Source organism: Schistocerca americana, chromosome 9 (assembly GCF_021461395.2).
Source record: "Schistocerca americana isolate TAMUIC-IGC-003095 chromosome 9, iqSchAmer2.1, whole genome shotgun sequence".
Lineage (NCBI taxonomy): Eukaryota > Metazoa > Arthropoda > Insecta > Orthoptera > Acrididae > Schistocerca > Schistocerca americana.
Window position 1 is genome coordinate 70,133,149 of NC_060127.1, and position 20,740 is coordinate 70,153,888.

General features: G+C 45.2%; 1 protein-coding gene across 1 annotated transcript in view; it reads left to right on the forward strand.

Annotated features, from left to right (window-relative positions):
- The first annotated feature begins 781 nt into the window (after positions 1-781).
- Positions 782-20,740, forward strand: part of LOC124550656 (odorant receptor Or2-like) — an 83,242-nt gene continuing 63,283 nt past the window's right edge. The window contains exons 1-3 of the mRNA XM_047125380.1: positions 782-1,623; positions 12,363-12,462; positions 18,328-18,429. Of these exons, the coding sequence (XP_046981336.1) occupies positions 782-1,623; positions 12,363-12,462; positions 18,328-18,429 (1,044 nt within the window). The remainder of the gene's footprint in view (positions 1,624-12,362; positions 12,463-18,327; positions 18,430-20,740) is intronic.

Below are 20,740 nucleotides of genomic sequence, written 5' to 3' on the forward strand. Positions count from 1 at the left end.
AATAATTAGGGTGAAGCTGGGAAAGAACGGGAGTTATCGGTGTGGGACATTTCGAAGTTTAGCGTTTGAAGTTCTGAGACTCTTATTCTGTCATTCAAAATTTTCTTCTTCTGTTCTTCTTCTTCTCGACACCTTTTCCTTGTTCTCGATATCACTCAGGCACACAAATTGCACTTAATTTCCGCCTTAGCGTCAACAACGACGCCACAAAGGCGGACTTTTGAGCTGTTACTATTATTACGCAAGGTCCGCTACGGCGCGTATCCACAACAAAGCCGAGGCGAAAATTACAAACATTCACAACGCTGCAATGAGACACAGAGCTCACAGAAGTCCGTAACGAGCCTGTTTTGTAATTAAGAAAATACTTAAGTTTCCACCGGTGTCTTTCCTGTGATTACGACAAGCCTTTCTGTAGCTCTGGTTTAAATTTCCCTGCCTCGCACTGGGCTATGCGGTTTGGCAGAGGACAGATAGAGTGCCCCATCTGAGTGACATTGTAAGGTACGGGCCTGTTACATTATTTAATCGTCCCCTCGCCTGTGATGAGCTACAACCGGCATGCTCTTGACGTCACGAAAGGCGGTTGGCATCGGTAATATCGAAAGTAAGTAGAAGTCGCATCCCCTGTTACGGCGTCCTATATAATTGGAGCTATGACCACGTCGATCCACTGAAGGTGTCCGGAGTGCCTGAGTTGAGTCTGCGTTCGTCCCACCACTTGCGCAGAGCTGGGGTAGTAACGGCAGCGACTGCATCTGGAAGAAGCCGGGTTTCAGCGATGGAAAAGCAGAAAGGGAGGAGTCGGCAACTGAAGGATACGGGCAGTGCAGTTACGCAGGACCTCACTTGGGACGAGGTGAACTGCTCCGTCCTCGGGAACAACATTCGTCTCTTGTACTACATGGGTCTGTGGCCGCTGGGGAGTTCCCGGGCCTACCGCGCTTACACGGCGTTCAGCCTCAGCTTCAGCGCAGCCGCCATAGTGATGAAGGTCGTCGGGGCCTGTTACAACCTGAGCGACATCGACCAGGTGACGGGGGCGCTGAGCACCATCCTGCCGATGAGCGGCGGACTCGCCAACGGGCTGTTCCTCATAAGGCGGCGGCCCGCCATCTGCCGCATGGTGCGCTCCATCGACCGCCTGGTGGACCAGCAGCGCCGGTACTTCGAGCGCGACGAGCGGATGGCGGCCGCCGTGGGTCGCGCCCAGAGGAAGACCCTGCTGGTGACGCTGGCGGTCTCGGGCTACCTGTTCGCGATCGCCGGCTACTGGATCTTCATCGCCTTCCTCGAGCCCCCCAGCAAGAGGATCATGCCGTTCGTCCAGCTGCCCTGGATGGCCACTTCGGGGCTCGGCCTCTTCTGGTTCACGTTCGCCCTGCAGCTCTACACGGCTCCCTTCTGCAGCTACACCACTCTCTTCGTGGAGTTCTTCTACCTCGCAGTCATGCTGCACCTTTCCGCCCAGTTCAAGGTCCTCGGCAGCCGCTTTGCGAGCCTAGGACGGTCCCCAGCATCCAAAGCTAAGGCTGGGACTGAGTCGGATCTGGCGACAGCGGACTCCAATGCGGTGTACGACGAACTGCGTCTGTGTGTCGAAACGCATCAGGAACTGCTCAGGTAAACAGAATAAATGAATTGCACTCGAACCTGCAGTAATAAATAGTGACACAAAGTAGAATACAAGGAAAACGATCTAATGTGCTATTAGCAACAGAAGATCACCCTCGGACTTAATAAACTAGGAAAGAATTCCTGACAATAAGTTTGTAATTACTGTTATTGCACAAGAACGTACACTACTGGCTATTAAAATTGCTACACCACGAAGATGACGTGCTACAGGTTTCGAAATTTAACCGACAGGAAGACGCTGTGATATCCAAATGATTAGCTTTTCAAAGCATTCACACAAGGTTGGTGCCGGTGGCGACACCTACAACGTGCTGACATGAGGAGAGTTTCCAACCGATTTCTCATACACAAACAGCAGTTGACCGGCGTTGCCTGGTGAAACGTTGTTGTCATGCCTCGTGTAAGCAGGAGAAACGCGTACGTTTCCGACTTTGATAAAGGTCGGATTGTAGTCTATCGCGATTGCGTTTTATCGTATCGCGACATTGCTGCTCGCGTTGGTCGAGATCCAATGACTGTTAGCAGAATATGGAATCGGTGGGTTCAGGAGGGTAATACGAAACGCCGTGCTGGATCCCAACGGCCTCGTATCGCTAGCAGTCGAGATGACAGGCATCCTATCCGCATGGCTGTAACGGATCGTACAGCCACGTCTCGATCCTGAGTCAACAGAAGGAGACGTTTGCAAGACAACAACCATCTGCACGAACAGTTTGACGACGTTTGCAGCAGCTCGGACTATCAGCTCGGGGACCATGGCTGCGGTTACCCTTGACGCTGCATCACAGACAGGAGCGCCTGCGATGGTGTACTCAACGACGAACCTGGGTGCACGAATGGCAAGACGTAATTTTTTCGGATGAATCCAGGTTCTGTGTACAGCATCATGATGGTCGCATCCGTGTTTTTCGCCATCGCCATACTGGCGTATCACCCGGCGTGATGGTATGGGGTGCCATTGGTACAGGTCTCGGTCACCTCTTGTTCGCACTGACGACACTTTGAACAGTGGACGTTACATATCAGATGTGTTACGACCCGTGCGCTCTACCCTTCATTCGATACCTGCGAAATCCTACATTTCAGTAGGATAATGCACGACCGGATGTTGCAGGTGCTGTACGGGCCTTTCTGGATACAGAAAATGTTCGACTACTGCCCTGGCCAGCACATTCTCCAGATCTGTCACCAACTGAAAACGTCTGGTCAATGGTGTCCGAGCATCTGGCTCGTCACATTACACCAGTCAGTACTCTTGATGAACTGTGGTAACGTGCTGAAGCTGCATGGGCAGCTGTACCTGTACACGCCATCCAAGCACTGTTTGACTCAATGCCCAGGCGTATCAAGGCCGTTATTACGGCCAGAGGTGGTTGTTCTGGCCACTGACTTCTCAGGATCTATGCACCCAAATTGCCTGAAAATGTTATTACATGTCAGTTCTAGTGTAATATATTTGTCCAATGAATACCCGTTTATCATCTGCATTTCTTCTTGGTGTAGCAATTTTAATGGCCAGTAGTGTAGTTGACCTCAAGGTGAAACGTTATAAATGAAGTTGTTGTAACTATGAACAGAACAGTTGTCCTATTTGTTCGTGGGTGTATGTTTATAATACAGAGTGAGTCAAAAAGGACTTTACAGCTCTGGAAAGATATAGAAATTTATTTAGATAACTTGCAGTCTGGGTAGATGTGTCATTTTGTAGCAGACAACCTCAAGCTTCACATAAAAGTGTCAAGTGTTATTTTGTTTCGATGTGATTACCATTTGCGGCCCGGCAAACATAACAGCGGTAACTAATTTCTTCCCACACTCGTTACACAAATCGCCGTATCTTGTCCAACGGCAGAGTTTTCAGGTCGGCGATATTGTTTGGTAGGGGAGGAACGTTAGTACGGTCTTTAATGAAACCCCGGAGAAAGAAATCCAGTGGTATCAAGTTTGGGGAGCGAGGTGGGAATGCGATTGGCCTTTGACGGCCAATCCACCGACCTGGGAAGCGATTATCGAGGAAACCTCGAATATCCGTGAGGAAATGAGGTGATGTACCGTCTTGCTGGTAGTAAACCATCCAATCTCGGTCATCTTCATTGACCTGTCTGCAGAGTTCGTTTCGTATAACCAAAACAGACAGTGAGCACGCTCCACACTAGTGAAAGTAGCCGTTTCAAGTGTGCCCTATGCTGGCGCTCCTGGAGGCAGAATGGGATATTGATGCACTACGTGAATCAAACTTGAGGTTCTTTGCTACAAATCTACGAATTCTCTATCTCAATAATTTTCTTTATTATTCCAAAGTTAGAAAGTTCTTTCTGGCTCACTCTGTGTATGAACCGTAACAAACCTCTCGCCTAAATGCGAATATGTACAAATAAAAAAATCTAGATCTTCCATTTGAGTGTAAAATCCTAATAATTTAGTCAGTCCTTAACATCTCGACATACGAAGACCTGGATTGTAAATAGTGGTAAGGGACAGTCGATGAGAAACATTGTTTCTGTGTGTAAAACCTGTCATGATGTAATATGCTTGATTGCCGTTAGTTGACATCTCCATGATTAATAAAGAACTGGCAGACTCTCAATAATGGTAAGTTAGTATGGATGTGTGCATGTTAACTGTGACAATTCCCAAAGATATGGCTGCCATTAGCAGTAAGGCTGCGGTGTTCATGACAATATGCTTGACTGCCATTAGTTGACAGCTCCATGATTAATAAAGAACTGGCAGACTCTCAATAATGGTAAGTTAGTATGGATGTGTGCATGTTAACTGTGATAAGTCCCAAAGACATGGCTGCCATGAGCAGTAAGGCTGCGGTGTTCATGACACATAAATGCGTACTAGAGACTATTTTTACAATAATCAGGTGAACGTTAATAATTGTTTAAGCAAATAAGTGATGTTATGTTGTGTTCCTTATCCTGGTTTGACTGAATTTTGGTGACATTGTGATGGCAGAAATCCTAAGGGCCATCCTAAACATTGTGCTGAATCGTAGATTGATTTTTGAGGTTGTAGTATTTCATTATGTCAAAAATTGGTAACGCAAATCTTAATGCCACAAAATGAAACAATTCGGATCGTTTAAATGTTTACTGAGAGTCATTTTTTCTTAACTCGCCCAGAATTCCGTCAAAATCAAATATTTGTGGGCACTACTGAATGAACTACAGAATTTTTAATAACTGTAAATAAAGCAAGTTTTAATGTTAATTTGTTAACGTAACTATGTTATTTTACAGATACATCCTTGATTAATATTAGTAATATTAACAACTGCTAAAGAATCACAGAACTGAAGCAATAATTACAGGAAGCAATACAAATGGAATTAGTGTAGTGCCTGCAGTCGATTTTGGAATATTTTCAGAAAATCTGACAGACACAATTATTCAAATAAATCTTCTGGAAGATAATAGGAAATAGGATTGTTCTCAAAATTTTAGATGAATAAACAAAATTGATAAAAAACATAAAAAATGCTCCCATATTTATAGAAACACATATTAGGTAGAATAAAGCGAGTACCTAAATTCAAATATATTGGAGAAACTGCAGAACAGAGTGGACTAAAAAAATTTGCAGTAGATGTAAGAGTTAACAAAATGGAGAGAGCATGTGGTTCGACGAAGAATATTTACAACAAGAAATGCATAACTAGAAAAACAAAACTAAAACATTATACCACAGTGGTACAACCAGAGTAGTTAATTGGATGTGTATGCCTAAGAATGAACTACAAGCTGGACAGAATAGAGGTTCTTGAAAGACGGATAGTTAGAAAAATAATGGGTTCAATACAAACTACGGATGTCGGGAAAATGAGAAGAAATGAGGATATGTGCGAAAATATAGAGAAAATATTAGATGCAATGGGTAAAACAAGATTAATATTTTTAGACACCTCTACCATATGATTGCGAAAAGGCTCACGAAACAAATATTCTTGTGTTTCTGGAAGAAGAAATCAACAATAGTATGGATTACAGTATCGCAGTACCGCGATCATTTTACCAACACTTTATCAGTTGCGTTATTGTACGGATATCAGGGGACGCCTCACTTACAGTGAATACTTTCGCTAGAAGTATCTCTTTTGTTTCTGTTTCCTCATTTGTGTTTTCCATTTTATATTAGTTTCTTACCTGATGCACTTATTTACATTTTGTTTACATTTCACAACACATACTCACTTTTGGAATTGTTACTAAAAGCTTTATGTAAATAACTTGTCACACATGTCAGTTGTACTTATGTCTGCTCTTAAAGGATTTCGGTTATGTGACATATTGACCAGACATTCACAATTACATTTTTCTGTACATATATTGTTGTAATGCTGTTACGTTCATAAATAAATGCAAAAAAAATTGCGCCTAACTTGGGCGCATAATTTTTGGTAATCAGGATTGCGTTCGCGCTGTCCCAAAATTAACAAAAAAAGAAAAAAAAAGAAGGACGCCTTTGGCCATCCTGATTTAGGTTTTCAGTGATTTCCCCAAATCTCTTCAGGTAAATGCCGGTACGGTTCGTGTGAAAGGGCACAGCCGACTTCCTTCTCCATCCTTCCCTAATCCAATGGCGCCGATGATCCTCCACCGAATCAACCAACCAACTAGCTTCCTCCCTCTTTTTACGCTAGAAGGACCGCCTCTGGTGACACCTACTGATCAATCCCACATCGCATAAAGGCGTCTGCGTACTTTTCATCACGCCAGAGACGAAATGAGAGTGACCAGGAAATTTGGAAGAGTAGCTGATATTAAGCTCTGTTCTTTCCTCAGTACAGGCACCTGATTGCACATCTGCTGCATTTCCCTTCAAATCTTAACAACTGACAGTGCTCTCCAGTGTTTTGATTTTGCAGGCAAAAGTTTTCGTTCATTAACGTACATCGCATACCTTCATTCCAGCCAGATATCATTCTCTCTTCCTGAAAGTTACTGAATCATAGTGGTAACAAATTATGCAGGTTGACTAAATAAGGGGGAAGTCCGAAAGAAATTTGTTAATACCAGAAACGAAAACTGTGTGCAACTGCTACTCCTACTTATACTGACGAGCCAAAACATTACGACCAATGCGCTCCGCGACGTTGGATGCCACCCGATGACGTTGCGAGCACGTGACGCGGCGTCACAAGTATGTAAGCGGAGCAGACACGGACGGGGGAGAGCCCCAGCAAATATACGTCCTTCAAATGGGGAGATCAATTGAGATAAGCGACACTGACAAAGTACGGATTATTATTACACGGGGCCTATAAAAGAGTGTCTCGAAAACTGCGAAGCTGATCAAATATTGATGTGCTACTATATAGCGGAACAAACACTGGTAGCAGTTACTTCTGTAAAATATCTGGGAGTATGCGTGCGGAACGAAGTGGAATGATGATATAAAATTAATTGTTGGTAAGGCGGGTGCCAGGTTGAGATTCATTGGGAGAGTCCTTAGAAAATGTAGTCGATCAACAAAGGAGTTGGCTTACTCGTTCGACCTATACTTGAGTATTCCTCGTCAGTGTGGGATCCGTACCAGGTCTGGTTGACACAGGAGATAGAGAAGAGAAGAGCGGCGCGTTTCGTCACAGGGTTATTTGGTAAGGGTGATAGCGTTACGGAGGTTTTTAACAAACTCGAGTGGCAGACTCTGCAAGAGAGGTGCTCTGCATCGCGGTGTAGCTTGCTGTTCAGGTTACGAGAGGGTGGGTTTCAGGATGAGGTTTCGAATATATTGCTTCCCCCTACTTATACCTCCCGAGGAGATCACGAATGTAAAATTAGAGAGATTCGAGCGCTCACGGAGGCTTTCTGGCAGTCGTTCTTCCCGCGAACCATACGCGACTGGAACAGGAAAGGGAGGTAATGACAGTGGCACGTAAAGTGCCCTCTGCCACACCCCGTTGGTTGGCTTGCGGAGTATAAATGTAGATGCAGATGTAGATGAGGATCTATGCAAAGAGGTAAAAGGACAGTGCAATTAACACGATGCACTAAATGGGTGGACGTCCACGACTCTTCACAGAAGTTGGGGTTCGGGACTTGTGTGCTCTATAAAGTAGGAGAGTTGGTGATCTGTGGCATGTTTGCCGAAAGAGCACAATACTGGTGCACGCACAAGTGTTTCGGAGCACACCGTTCATCGTACATTGTTGAACACGGAGCACCACAGCACACCCCACCCCTTTCCCTACATGTTCACATGTTGACACAATGACATTGTCAGTTACTACTGCAGTAGGCACGGGACCATCGGGGTTCGACCGCCTGCCAATGGAAACGTGTCGGCTTTTCCGGTGAATCACATTTTTGATATACTAGGTCGATGGTCGGCTCGACAAACGCCGTCATTGAGGTGAACGGTTACTCGAAACGTGCAGCGCGCCACGGACGCAGGTTGGTGGCAGCAGTATTATGCTATGGGAGACATTCTCCTGCGCTTGCATGGGACCTGTGGAAGTAATCAAAGACACGCTGACAGCTGCACCCTTTCATGCTCGACGTCTTCCTCGACGGGGATGTCATCTTTCAGCATTACACTTGCCCGAGTCTCTCTGCTAGAACCGTCCTACAGTGGTTTAAGGGGCATTATAGTGAAGTTGATTCGGATGTAAACGCCATGGAACCCATCTGGGCAACTATCGGGCGCCATCACCGGGTACACGTATCAGCGGCTAGTTGGTTCAAATGGCTCTGATCACTATGGGACTTCACTTCTGCGGTCATCAGTCCCCTAGAACTTAGAACTACTTAAACCTAACTAACCTAAGGACATCACACACGCCCATGCCCGAGGCAGGATTCGAACCTGCGACCGTAGCAGTCGCGCGGTTCCAGACTGAAGCGCCTAGAACCGCTCGGTCACATCGGCCGGCTCAGCAGCTAGTTATTTAGGAGAACTGAATGACCTGTGCGTAGACTTCTAATGCCTTATACCCCCCCCCCTTTTTTTTGGTCATCGCCGGCCAGGGTGGCCGAGCGGTTCTAGGCGCTACAGTCTGGAACCGCGCGACTGCTACAGTCGCAGGTTCGAATCCTGCCTTGGGCATGGATGTGTGTGCTGCTGTCCTTAGGTTAGTTAGGTTTAGGTAGTTCTAAGTTCTAGGGGACTGATGACCTCCCATAGTGCTCAGAGCCATTTGAACCATTTTTTGGTCATCAGTCTACTGACTGGTTTGATGCGGCCCGCCACGAATTCCTTTCCTGTGCTAACCTCTTCATCTCAGAGTAGCACTTGCAACCTACGTCCTCAATTATTTGCTTGACGTATTCCAATCTCTATCTTCCTCTACAGTTTTTGCCCTCTACAGCTCCCTCTAGTACCATGGAAGTCATTCCCTCACGTCTTAGCAGATGTCCTATCATCCTGTTCCTTTTCCTTATCAGTGTTTTCCACATATTCCTTTCCGATTCTGCGTAGAACCTCCTCATTCCTTACCTTATCAGTCCACCTAATTTTCAACATTCGTCTATAGCACCACATCTCAAATGCTTCGATTCTCTTCTGTTCCGGTTTTCCCACAGTCCAATTTCACTACCATACAATGCTGTACTCCAGACGTGCATCCTCAGAAATTTCTTCCTCAAATTAAGGCCGGTATTTGATATTAGTAGCCTTCTCTTGGCCAGAAATGCCTTTTTTGCCATAGCGAGTCTGCTTTTGATGTCCTCCTTGCTCCGTCCGTCATTGGTTATTTTACTGCCTAGGTAGCAAAATTCCTTAACTTCATTGACTTCGTGACCATCAATCCTGATGTTAAGTTTCTCGCTGTTCTCATTTCTACTACTCCTCATTACCTTCGTCTTTCCCCGATTTACTCTCAAACCATACTGTGTACCCATTAGACTGTTCATTCCGTTCAGCAGATCATTTAATTCTTCTTCACTTTCACTCAGGATAGCAATGTCATCAGCGAATCGTATCATTGATATCCTTTCACCTTGTATTTTAATTCCAGTCCTGAACCTTTCTTTTATTTCCATCATTGCTTCCTCGTTGTACAGATTAAAGAGTAGGGGCGAAAGGCTACAGCTTTGTCTTACACCCTTCTTAATACGAGCACTTCGTTCTTGATCGTCCACTCTCATTATTCCCTCTTGGTTGTTGTACATATTGTATATGACCCGTCTCTCCCTGTAGCTTACCCCTACTTTTTTCAGAATCTCGAACAGCTTGCACCATTTTATATTGTCGAACGCTTTTTCCAGGTGGACAAATCCTATGAAAGTGTCTTGATTTTTCATTAGCCTTGCTTCCATTATTAGCCGTAACGTCAGAATTGCCTCTCTCGTCCCTTTACTTTTCCTAAAGCTAAACTGATCGTCACCTAGCGCATTCTCAATTTTCTTTTCCATTCTTCTGTATATCATTCTTGTAAGCAGCTTCGATGCATGAGCTGAAGCTGATTGTGCGATAATTCTCGCACTTGTCAGCTCTTGCCGTCTTCGGAATTGTGTGGATGATGCTTTTCCGATAGTCAGATGGTATATCGCCAGACTCATATATTCTACACACCAACGTGAATAGTCGTTTTGTTGCCATTTCCCCCAATGCCCACCTACAAACAAATTGTTACATGCGTGATACGCAGAATCAGAGATGTATTTCGTTCTAAAGAGGTAAAAAAAGGTCGTGTGACTAGGGCCTCCTGTGCGGTAGACCGCCGGGTGCAAGTCTTTCGATTTGACGCCACTTCAGCGACTTGCGCGTCGATTGGGATGAAATGATGATGATAGGGACAACACCACACCCAGTCCCCGAAAGGGGAAAATCTCTGACCCAGCCGGGAATCGAACTCGGGCCCTTAGCATTGACATTCTGTCGCGCTGACCACTTTTTTTGTGTGTGTTTGGTCGTTGCGGACGTCACATGAGTTCCATTCAAGTTCGTTTGTTGATACTTCCACTCAGTTTTTTACTACAGAGGTCAACCGGCTCTCTGACCTAACACACTGAGCTACCGTGCCGGCGGCGGCCACTCGGCTACCGGGAGCGGACTCCAAAGAGGTACAAACAAGCTACACTCCTGGAAATGGAAAAAAGAACACATTGACACCGGTGTGTCAGACCCACCATACTTGCTCCGGACACTGCGAGAGGGCTGTACAAGCAATGATCACACGCACGGCACAGCGGACACACCAGGAACCGCGGTGTTGGCCGTCGAATGGCGCTAGCTCCGCAGCATTTGTGCACCGCCGTCGTCAGTGTCAGCCAGTTTGCCGTGGCATACGGAGCTCCATCGCAGTCTTTAACACTGGTAGCATGCCGCGACAGCGTGGACGTGAACCGTATGTGCAGTTGACGGACTTTGAGCGAGGGCGTATAGTGGGCATGCGGGAGGCCGGGTGGACGTACCACCGAATTGCTCAACACGTGGGGCGTGAGGTCTCCACAGTACATCGATGTTGTCGCCAATGGTCGGCGGAAGGTGCACGTGCCCGTCGACCTGGGACCGGACCGCAGCGACGCACGGATGCACGCCAAGACCGTAGGATCCTACGCAGTGCCGTAGGGGACCGCACCGCCACTTTCCAGCAAATTAGGGACACTGTTGCTCCTGGGGTATCGGCGAGGACCATTCGCAACCGTCTCCATGAATCTGGGCTACGGTCCCGCACACCGTTCGGCCGTCTTCCGCTCACGCCCCAACATCGTGCAGCCCGCCTCCAGTGGTGTCGCGACAGGCGTGAATGGAGGGACGAATGGAGACGTGTCGTCTTCAGCGATGAGAGTCGCTTCTGCCTTGGTGCCAATGATGGTTGTATGCGTGTTTGGCGCCGTGCAGGTGAGCGCCACAATCAGGACTGCATACGACCGAGGCACACAGGGCCAACACCCGGCATCATGGTGTGGGGAGCGATCTCCTACACTGGCCGTACACCACTGGTGATCGTCGAGGGGACACTGAATAGTGCACGGTACATCCAAACCGTCATCGAACCCATCGTTCTACCATTCCTAGACCGGCAAGGGAACTTGCTGTTCCAACAGGACAATGCACGTCCGCATGTATCCCGTGCCACCCAACGTGCTCTAGAAGGTGTAAGTCAACTACCCTGGCCAGCAAGATCTCCGGATCTGTCCCCCATTGAGCATGTTTGGGACTGGATGAAGCGTCGTCTCACGCGGTCTGCACGTCCAGCACGAACGCTGGTCCAACTGAGGCGCCAGGTGGAAATGGCATGGCAAGCCGTTCCACAGGACTACATCCAGCATCTCTACGATCGTCTCCATGGGAGAATAGCAGCCTGCATTGCTGCGAAAGGTGGATATACACTGTACTAGTGCCGACATTGTGCATGCTCTGTTGCCTGTGTCTATGTGCCTGTGGTTCTGTCAGTGTGATCATGTGATGTATCTGACCCCAGGAATGTGTCAATAAAGTTTCCCCTTGCTGGGACAATGAATTCACGGTGTTCTTATTTCAATTTCCAGGAGTGTATCAATAAGGTGAACGTAACGTTTTGGCTCAGCCGTGTATATCAGAATACAGACACACGTAAAGAATTTGCGGATCTGTACAAGGAGGAGATGATTTAGACAACAGAGTAAGAGAAGAGTGATGTGAAATTAGTACTGAAGAAATGCCAGTCCGGTGGAAACTGATTCACTGACTGGTGTCGTTAGTTATTTACGCGTCCACATTGCTGTTGTAGTGGCATGCTTCAGCTAGCTTTTATTCTGTACTCGTTGTGTACACAAAGCTTCACTTTGCAGGTTCGTCAGGGTCCTGGACGACGTGATGAGTCCGTTCGCCATGATGCAGTTCGTCGCTGGGACGTTGGCAGTTTGTGTCGTGTTGTTCCAGGCCGCAAATGTGAGCAGGCCCGCACCTCAGACGATCATCCGATCTCTCCTCTGTAAACTTCTTAAATTAATCTGGCATACAATTGTTAATCATATGCAGTTATCAGCGTGCTTCTGGTTTTTTTTTTTTTTTTTTTTTTTGTAGTGAGCATAACAAACCTAAAATACATTTTTTTTTAGAATTTTGTTCTTGTGCGGCTCCACAACTTCAATATATTTTAACATCGGAGACATGGTCCAAGCAAATCGAAATTAGCTGGTAGAACGGAGAACAAACAGATTACAGACTGGTTGGACCACGTTTTCGTTCTTAAAATGCCTTAAGATTATTACTGTTTCTTGTTGTTTCACTTTTGCTGCTATTCCGGAATATTATGATGAAATTATAGTAACTCCCTAAAACTATTGGCTTTCAGATGTTTTTATATAATCTAGTACAATGTCATAATTAAATCATCTTCTGTAATCAGATTTCAATACATAAAATTTACATCTCTGAGAAATGTATTACTACATTTGCTCCAAATAGATATCATCAAACGTACTCCTCCTTGGAGGGAGTGTTTTCTAGTTATTTTGCGGCTGTATTTAAATACATCACTCTCCTACACCAACTGAGTGTTTGGAACAAAACGAAAGCCTTATACTGTTAACCTGAGCAATATTCAAATGAAGTTGATTTGAAATGCAGTCATGTTTTTGAGAGATTTTGAATTGAACCTTCTCAATTATGGAGCAATTCACTAAGCACTTTATTCATAAAAGTTGATTAAAAACCAAAACACGAAAATATATCTCAAGCGTTCCGTACCTACCACTTCTCAACATAGATTTGAAAGTCTGAGGTTGCCATCAGCATTATTAAATTTTGTTAGTAGCCTGTTAAATGAATCGCAATAATGTACAAATTTTCCTGTACATTGGTTAATAAAATGCTGTATAGGTGCGATTTTCTCCAATTAACCTTTAGTGAGTGAATGTTTAAGATATGAGGAAGTACTGGCACGGGAGTGGAATAGTTTGAACAACCAACTTCAGTGCGCACGGAGTCCACGAACTGATGGCGCAGATGGTCTTCCTTTATTTTTTACAGGCCTCATATCCCTGATTTTCTACTTTTCCGCAATTTCTTCAGTTTTAATCTGCAGCTCACAACGAGTAAAATAGGGTAAGACTTCATATCAGTACCTGCGAAATGCATGACTTTCAAATCTCTCTCTTTCCATGAAATAATCTATGTGAAACCTTGCGTTCTCCAGGTTTCTTCCACGTATCTAACTTTCGATCATGTTTTTTAAACACAATGTTAGACGTGATTAAATTATGCTCTGTGGCAAACTCTACAAGGCGGCTTCGCCTTTCATTCGTTTCCCCCAATCACTGTTCTCCTACTATTTTTCTTTCTGTTTCCTTTCATAATGTCGAGCTACAGCATCCTGTAATAATTAAATTCTCATCTTCCTTAAATGGCCGGCTGCTGTGGCCTAGCGGTTCTAGGTGCTTCAGTCCGGAACCGCGCCACTGCTACGGTCGCAGGTTCGAATCCTGCCTCGGGCATGGATGTGTGTGATGTCCTTAGGTGAGTTGGGTTTAAGTAGTTCTAAGTTTTAGGGGACTTATGACCTCAGATCTTAACTCCCATACTGCTCAGAGCCATTTGAACCGTTTCCCTTAAATGTCTGGATAATTTCTTCTCGTCTAACATTGTTTGAGTTTCTTCATCATCTACGGAGCTAATAGGTATACACATTTGTATTCACACTTATCAGCCAGAGTGTTATGCCCACCAATCCAATAGCTGGTATGTCAACCTATGGCACGGATAACAGCGGCGACGCTTCTTGACAGGAAGCAATGAGGCTTTGGTAGTTCGCTGGAGGGAGTTGGAACCACATCTGCACACAGAAGCCACTTAATTACCGGAAATTCCGGGGGTAGGGGATGAGGACTGTCGCCACGTTCAATCACATCGCAGATGTGTTTGATTGGATGCAGATCTGTCGAGATGGGGGAGCAGCGCATCAACTGAAACTCCCCACTGTGTTCGACGAACCATCACACTCCAGCCATCTGACGCGACCCATTACCCAGCTGAAAAATGTCGCTGCTTCAGGAAACATCATCCTCATGAACGAGTGTACGTAGTCTGCAAACAGTGTACGATGCTCCTTGGCCGTCATCGTGCCTTGGATGAGCTCTACTGGACCCATGGACGCCAACATGAATGTTCCCAGAGCCTAAAGGAGCCGCCGCTAGCCTTGTCTTCGTCTCGCAGTACGCGCGTTAAGTAGCTGTTCCCCTGGAAGACGACGGATTCGCGCCCTCCCACCGACATGATGAAGAAGGTATCGGCATCTGGCATCTGGTTGGGTGATACAAATAGTAGTCACTCCGATGTTACTACTAAATTACACAGTCCCGCATGTTTTACATCACAGATTAATAGCTTTAATGCGCAATGTATTAAATGAACAAATTTGGAGCCGACCGCGGTGGTCTTGCGGTTCTAGGCGCTGCAGTCCGGAACCGCGGGACTGCTACGGTCGCAGGTTCGAATCCTGCCTCGGGCATGGATGTGTGTGATGTCCTTCGGTTAGTTAGGTTTAAGTAGTTCTAAGTTCTAGGGGACTGATGACCTCAGAAGTTAAGTCGCATAGTGCTCACAGCCATTTGAACCAATCCGTTCATCATAAGAATAAACCTGATGTAAACATTTCACTATGTATCCTTCCTCGTTTACTGGCACCTCTTTGGATTTCCGCTTCACGTGCGACTTCAGCCAAGCTGTCTCGAGTACTGTCAAGTACGATAATTAGAGTACGTTTTGTGCTGTGCGTTATGCGCACATCGACTTTGCAATAATACGGGACAATAACTTTACCGGCCCATTTAACTTGGACAACACTGGCCGGTCAGCTGGTACAGCTAGCCTGCAGTGACGTGGCCAGCTGCAGATTACATGTAAAAAGAGACGAGCAGAGGGGCAATACAGCTTCGAATGTCATTTAATTTTTAAGCAGAGTGAAATAGTAAACTGCAAATCTCCCACAATACGCTCCTTAGAGGAATAGATGAAAACCGCGACACGTTATCGTTTTTATCTAACGTTCTATTTGTTGTGGATTGGCAAGACAGCCAACCCACCATGAGAGGAAGCCGAAAGGCACGCGTTTTAGCTCACGCAGGCTGGCGTGAGGTCTGGAACAGGTCAAGGAAATGAGACTAACAAAAAACGTACGTAGCTGCTGGAATACTTAACTTTAATCCGTAAATGGTGAACATCGCTCTTGACGGTACATGTTTTACAGCATCAATAGTAACTGGTAATGGCGCTTTGCTAGGTCGTAGCAAATGACGTAGCTGAAGGCTATGCTAACTATCGTCTCGGCAAATGAGAGTGTATTTTGTCAGTGAACCATCGCTAGCAAAGTCGGCTGTACAACTGGGGCGAGTGCTAGGAAGTCTCTCTAGACCTGCCGTGTGGCGGCGCTCGGTCTGCAATCACCGATAGTGGCGACACGCGGGTCCGACGTATACTAACGGACCGCGGCCGATTTAAAGGCTACCACCTAGCAAGTGTGGTGTCTGGCGGTGACACCACAGTATTGTAATTAAAAGCAGGAGTGATGAAAATTCCTGACTTAACCACAGGATAATCTTTTTGCATAATCTGTGTGTAGCGTAATAGAGTATTGAAGGATTCCACCGTATAGTTTATATATTGAAGCCACTGAAGGTATTACTAACCGTAAGTCGTCTGGTAATCTCTTAGTTCCTTCCTTATCCGAATCCGAGAAATACATTTCAGTTCTGGAAGTGTCACCTGCTGCGTTGATAAAGATCCTATCAACAACAGAATCCACGAAGCCAACCAGGCACAGCCTTTTCTCTTTTTCTATACGAGCCCTTCTGTATCCCGCCAGTGTTCGGCAGTGACGTGTGAGAAAGCTGCGTGCGTTATTTCCAGTACGTCTGGCAGCTTAACAGTCTTGTTACTTCTCGGGCCAAATCCCGCAGCCTGGCTCCAGATCAGTTCTGTTGGGTTCATATTGCAATGGTACAGTAGCAAATGTAAAAATACAACATTTGTATGATGTGCTGGATGCAGCGAAATGATTGTTTTTCATGTTTCTACTATACTTATCTAAATTGTGATATAAAACGATGGACATAGTCCACGTAAAGGGGATTTGATTTTTCATTTTTGCCTTAAAAATTAAATTGTTATGTTTTCTTAATATAAACAACTTTTATGAACAAACTTTCATAAAACATCGATGATTAAGAGCTTTTATTTGAGATGGAAACAGGAATGTCGCGTGCAATATGTAATTATAAACAAGCAGACATGCATTATTCATAAAAAATGATGATGAGTTTTATAATTACGAGATGTTCAAATTGGACGAAAAAATAGATACAGGAGAGATTTGAACCAACCGACTGTGCTACACGTTCAATGTAAGTTTGTTTTTCAACTGTATCATGTACAATAATGGAAAAACTTCAAAGCCGATTAGCCCCATAAATTTGTGAAAAACATTAAGAACAGCCACTTTTTAATCCTGTTCCGCGTGCGTGTTTCACTGCGGAACAGAAAGCAGCCTCAGGCATTTTTATACTACTCATTATTTGCGCGACAATCAGAGCACAACGCTGCAGAGGCTGTGACTGTACACGATTTTTGAAATAAAAACTACGTAGCTAAAGCGTGATTAAGGAAAACGTTGATGGCTGTTAATACATTTGAATATCTTAAAGTATCATTTAGCAAAACTTAGTGACAAGATATCTGATACATAAGTAGTAGTTTAACACAAATTAGTGACAAGATATCTAATACATAAGTAGTACCTGAAGAAATAAAAACTTTGACGTTCGCCGATGACATTGTAATTCTGTCAAAGACAGCAAAGGACCTGGAAGAGCAGTGGAACGGAATGGACAGTGTCTTGAAAGGAGGATATAAGATGAACATCAACAAAAGCAAAACGAGGATAATGGAATGAAGTCGAATTAAATCGGGTAATGCTGCGGGAATTAGATTCGGAAATGAGACGCTTAAAGTAGTAAATGAGTTTTGCTATTTGGTGAGCAAGGTAACTGATGATGGTCGAGGTAGTGAGGATATAAAATGTAGACTGGCAATGGCAAGGAAAGTGTTCCTGAAGAAGAGAAATTTGTTAACACCGAGTATAGATTTAAGTGTCAGGAAGTCGTTTCTGAAAGTATTTGTATGGAGTGGAAAATATTTGTATGGAGTGTAGCCATGTATGGAAGTGAAACGTGGACGATTAATAGTTTAGACAAGAAGAGAATAGAATCTTTTGAAATGTGGTGCTACAGAAGAATGCTGAAGATTAGATGGGTAGATCACATAACTAATGAGGAGGTATCGAACAGAACTGGAGAGAAGAGAAATTTGTGGCACAACTTGACTAGAAGAAGGGATCGGTTGGTAGGGCACATTCTGAGGCATCAAGGGATTACCAATGTAGTATTGGAGGGCAGCGTGGAGGGTTAAAATCGTAGAGGGAGACCAAGAGATGAATACTCTAAACAGATTCAGAAGGATGTAGGTTGCAGTAGGTACTGGGAGCTGAAGAAGCTTGCACAGGATAGAGTAGCACGGAGAGCTGCATCAAACCAGTCTCTGTACTGAAGACCACAACTGCACAATAAGTAGGACCTACTTCCAAGAGCGTAACGACACCAGTGTACATGTTCTACAGCTTCTGACCAACCATCGCGTTTGAGGTTGTTTACATCAGGTTTATTCTTATGATGAACGGATTTTAGTGTATGGTAGACAGTAAGGGGCAAATACCTATAGCGCCGTCCTGTGTAGCTTACACCAGTTCTCCTCTGTTGACAGAATCAGGACCTGAGCACCAACCTGAAGTGCGCCGGATGGTTGCCGGGGCCATCGCTCGAGCTCTTCATCTACTGTGGGGGAGCTCACGAGGTCGTGTATGAGGTAAGCTGAACATCGATAACATATATCCGTGGGCCACTCACACATCCACGCATAACAGCTACCTCTCCACACAGCGCCTACACTGCCCAGTAAAAAGAGCGAAGCACGTAGGAGGCATGATTGACTATCGCTGTAAATTCGTACGTGTACGCACCACCTCGATGATCGCAGGGGCCCTAAACGGTATTAGTCAGGTGTACCAGTTTCTTTGGCTCTTCAGCGTGTAAGGGACTTGAACGGTGTGAAGTTTGGAATGATTACTGTGAAGGACACAGAGATGTTGCATATTAGTTTGAACCACCATCATCAGCACCTGATGGAATCTGAAACGTGCTTTATTGTGGGTCCCCATTTGGCTGGCTGATCGGATCGTGCAATATTCAGATTTTTGTAGTTTTAAGGTGTGAAAGGTGACCACTGTCGGACTGCATGGGAATCTGAGGGAAGACTTTCTGACTGAGAAAGTCTGACCACTACAATGTAGGGCCAGTTTATTATGCACCATACAAATAGTAAACCCTTCACATGTGTGACTGCCGTCTGAGAAAATGTAGTGGATTGCTTGCAGTAGTCTGTGTCACCCTGTAGGTATGGGTGGCACTAGCTCTGTCGTCAACCCTGTCCCAGTACCAGTATGCAGGACATAAATGACCAGTCGCAAAAAATGTGGGCACAAACCTCACCTACTAACCAATCAACAGAAAGCCTACAAGAGGCCAAAACTGCTAAAACTACCAATTGGGCCAACTTGGAGATGACACCCCTCAATATTCACCGCACCTATGAAATCCTGATCTGACTCATCCTCTGCTAGGCAAATGTTGCCTGGATATCTGCCCCACCAATGTCCCTCCAGATCCTTGAGTGCCATGCATTCTGTTTCACTTTCTGCATCCGTTTACGTTTCCTCACGCAGATACCGTACCATCTTATCAAATTCCCACCCTTCCTCACCCACATCAAACAACTCAACATTTCCTACACTATCACTAAATAATCCATTAGCCCCAGTGTTTAACCTCACTGTCTTGCCTCTGATCACCAACTCTGGCTTACTGCTGCACCATCATAAAAACATTACTCCAGCCCTACATCTACACACAGTCCATATCCTATCTCAACAAAACTTCAACCAACACCGTCTCCTAGAGAATGAGATCTACCCTGATATTTATCTCTGCTACCAGCTTTAACCTTTTCCCACCTATCCCACTCCACATCAGAGCTCCTCTCCTTTTCTCTCTCCATCCTCCCCTATCCCTTCTTTCTTGTGTCAGTACACTCCCCATAAACCATTACACTTCCTCATCCCATGTTCTTTCCACTGTCTATATTCCCACTATCCACTTACCCTCCTACCTATCATCTCCATATTTTCCCCTCCTAACAGACCCATATCTCTTTATCCACATGCCTCAATCTCTATAGAACAATGTCTCCTACACAATACTTCTCACCCTGTGTAAGTCCTTCAGATGTTAAATGCCATTCTCCAGTGCTTTTTTCACAGATGAATATCACCTCATCGCAATTGTGTTTTTTAAAATGTATATATTTTTCGTCCTTTTAGCTGTCTGTCATTAATCTTTTTCACTTGAAATGTAAGCACTCCTCATATTCTTTCTATCATCGTCTTTATACACTACTGACCATTAGAATTGCTACACCACGAAGACGACGTGCTACAGACTCGTATTCGTCATCGCCATACTGACGTATGTCCCGGCGTGATGGTATGGGGTGCCATTGGTTACACGTCTCGGTCACCTCTTGTTCGCAATGACGGCACTTTGAACAGTGGACGTTACATTTCAGATATGTTACGACCCGTGGCTCTACCCTTCATTCGATCCCTTGCGAAACCCTACATTTCAGCAGGATAATGCACGACAGCATGTTGCAGCTCCTGTACAGGCCTTTCTGGATACAGAAAATGTTCGACTGCTGCCCTGGCCAGCACATTCTCCAGATCTCTCACCAATTGAAAACGCCTGGTCAATGGTGGCCGAGCAACTGGCTCGTCACAATACGCCAGTCACTACTCTTGATGAACTGTGGTATCGTGTTGAAGCTTCATGGGCAGCTGTACCTGTGTATGCCATCCAAGCTCTGTTTGACTCAATGCCCAGGCGTATCAAGGCCGTTATGACGGCCAGAGGTGGTTGTTCTCGGTACTGACTTCTCAGGATCTATGCACCCAAATTGGCTGAAAATGTAGTCACATGTCAGTTCTAGTATAATGTATTTGTCCAATGAATACCCGTTTATCATCTGCATTTATTCTTGGTGTAGCAATTTTAATGGCCAGTAG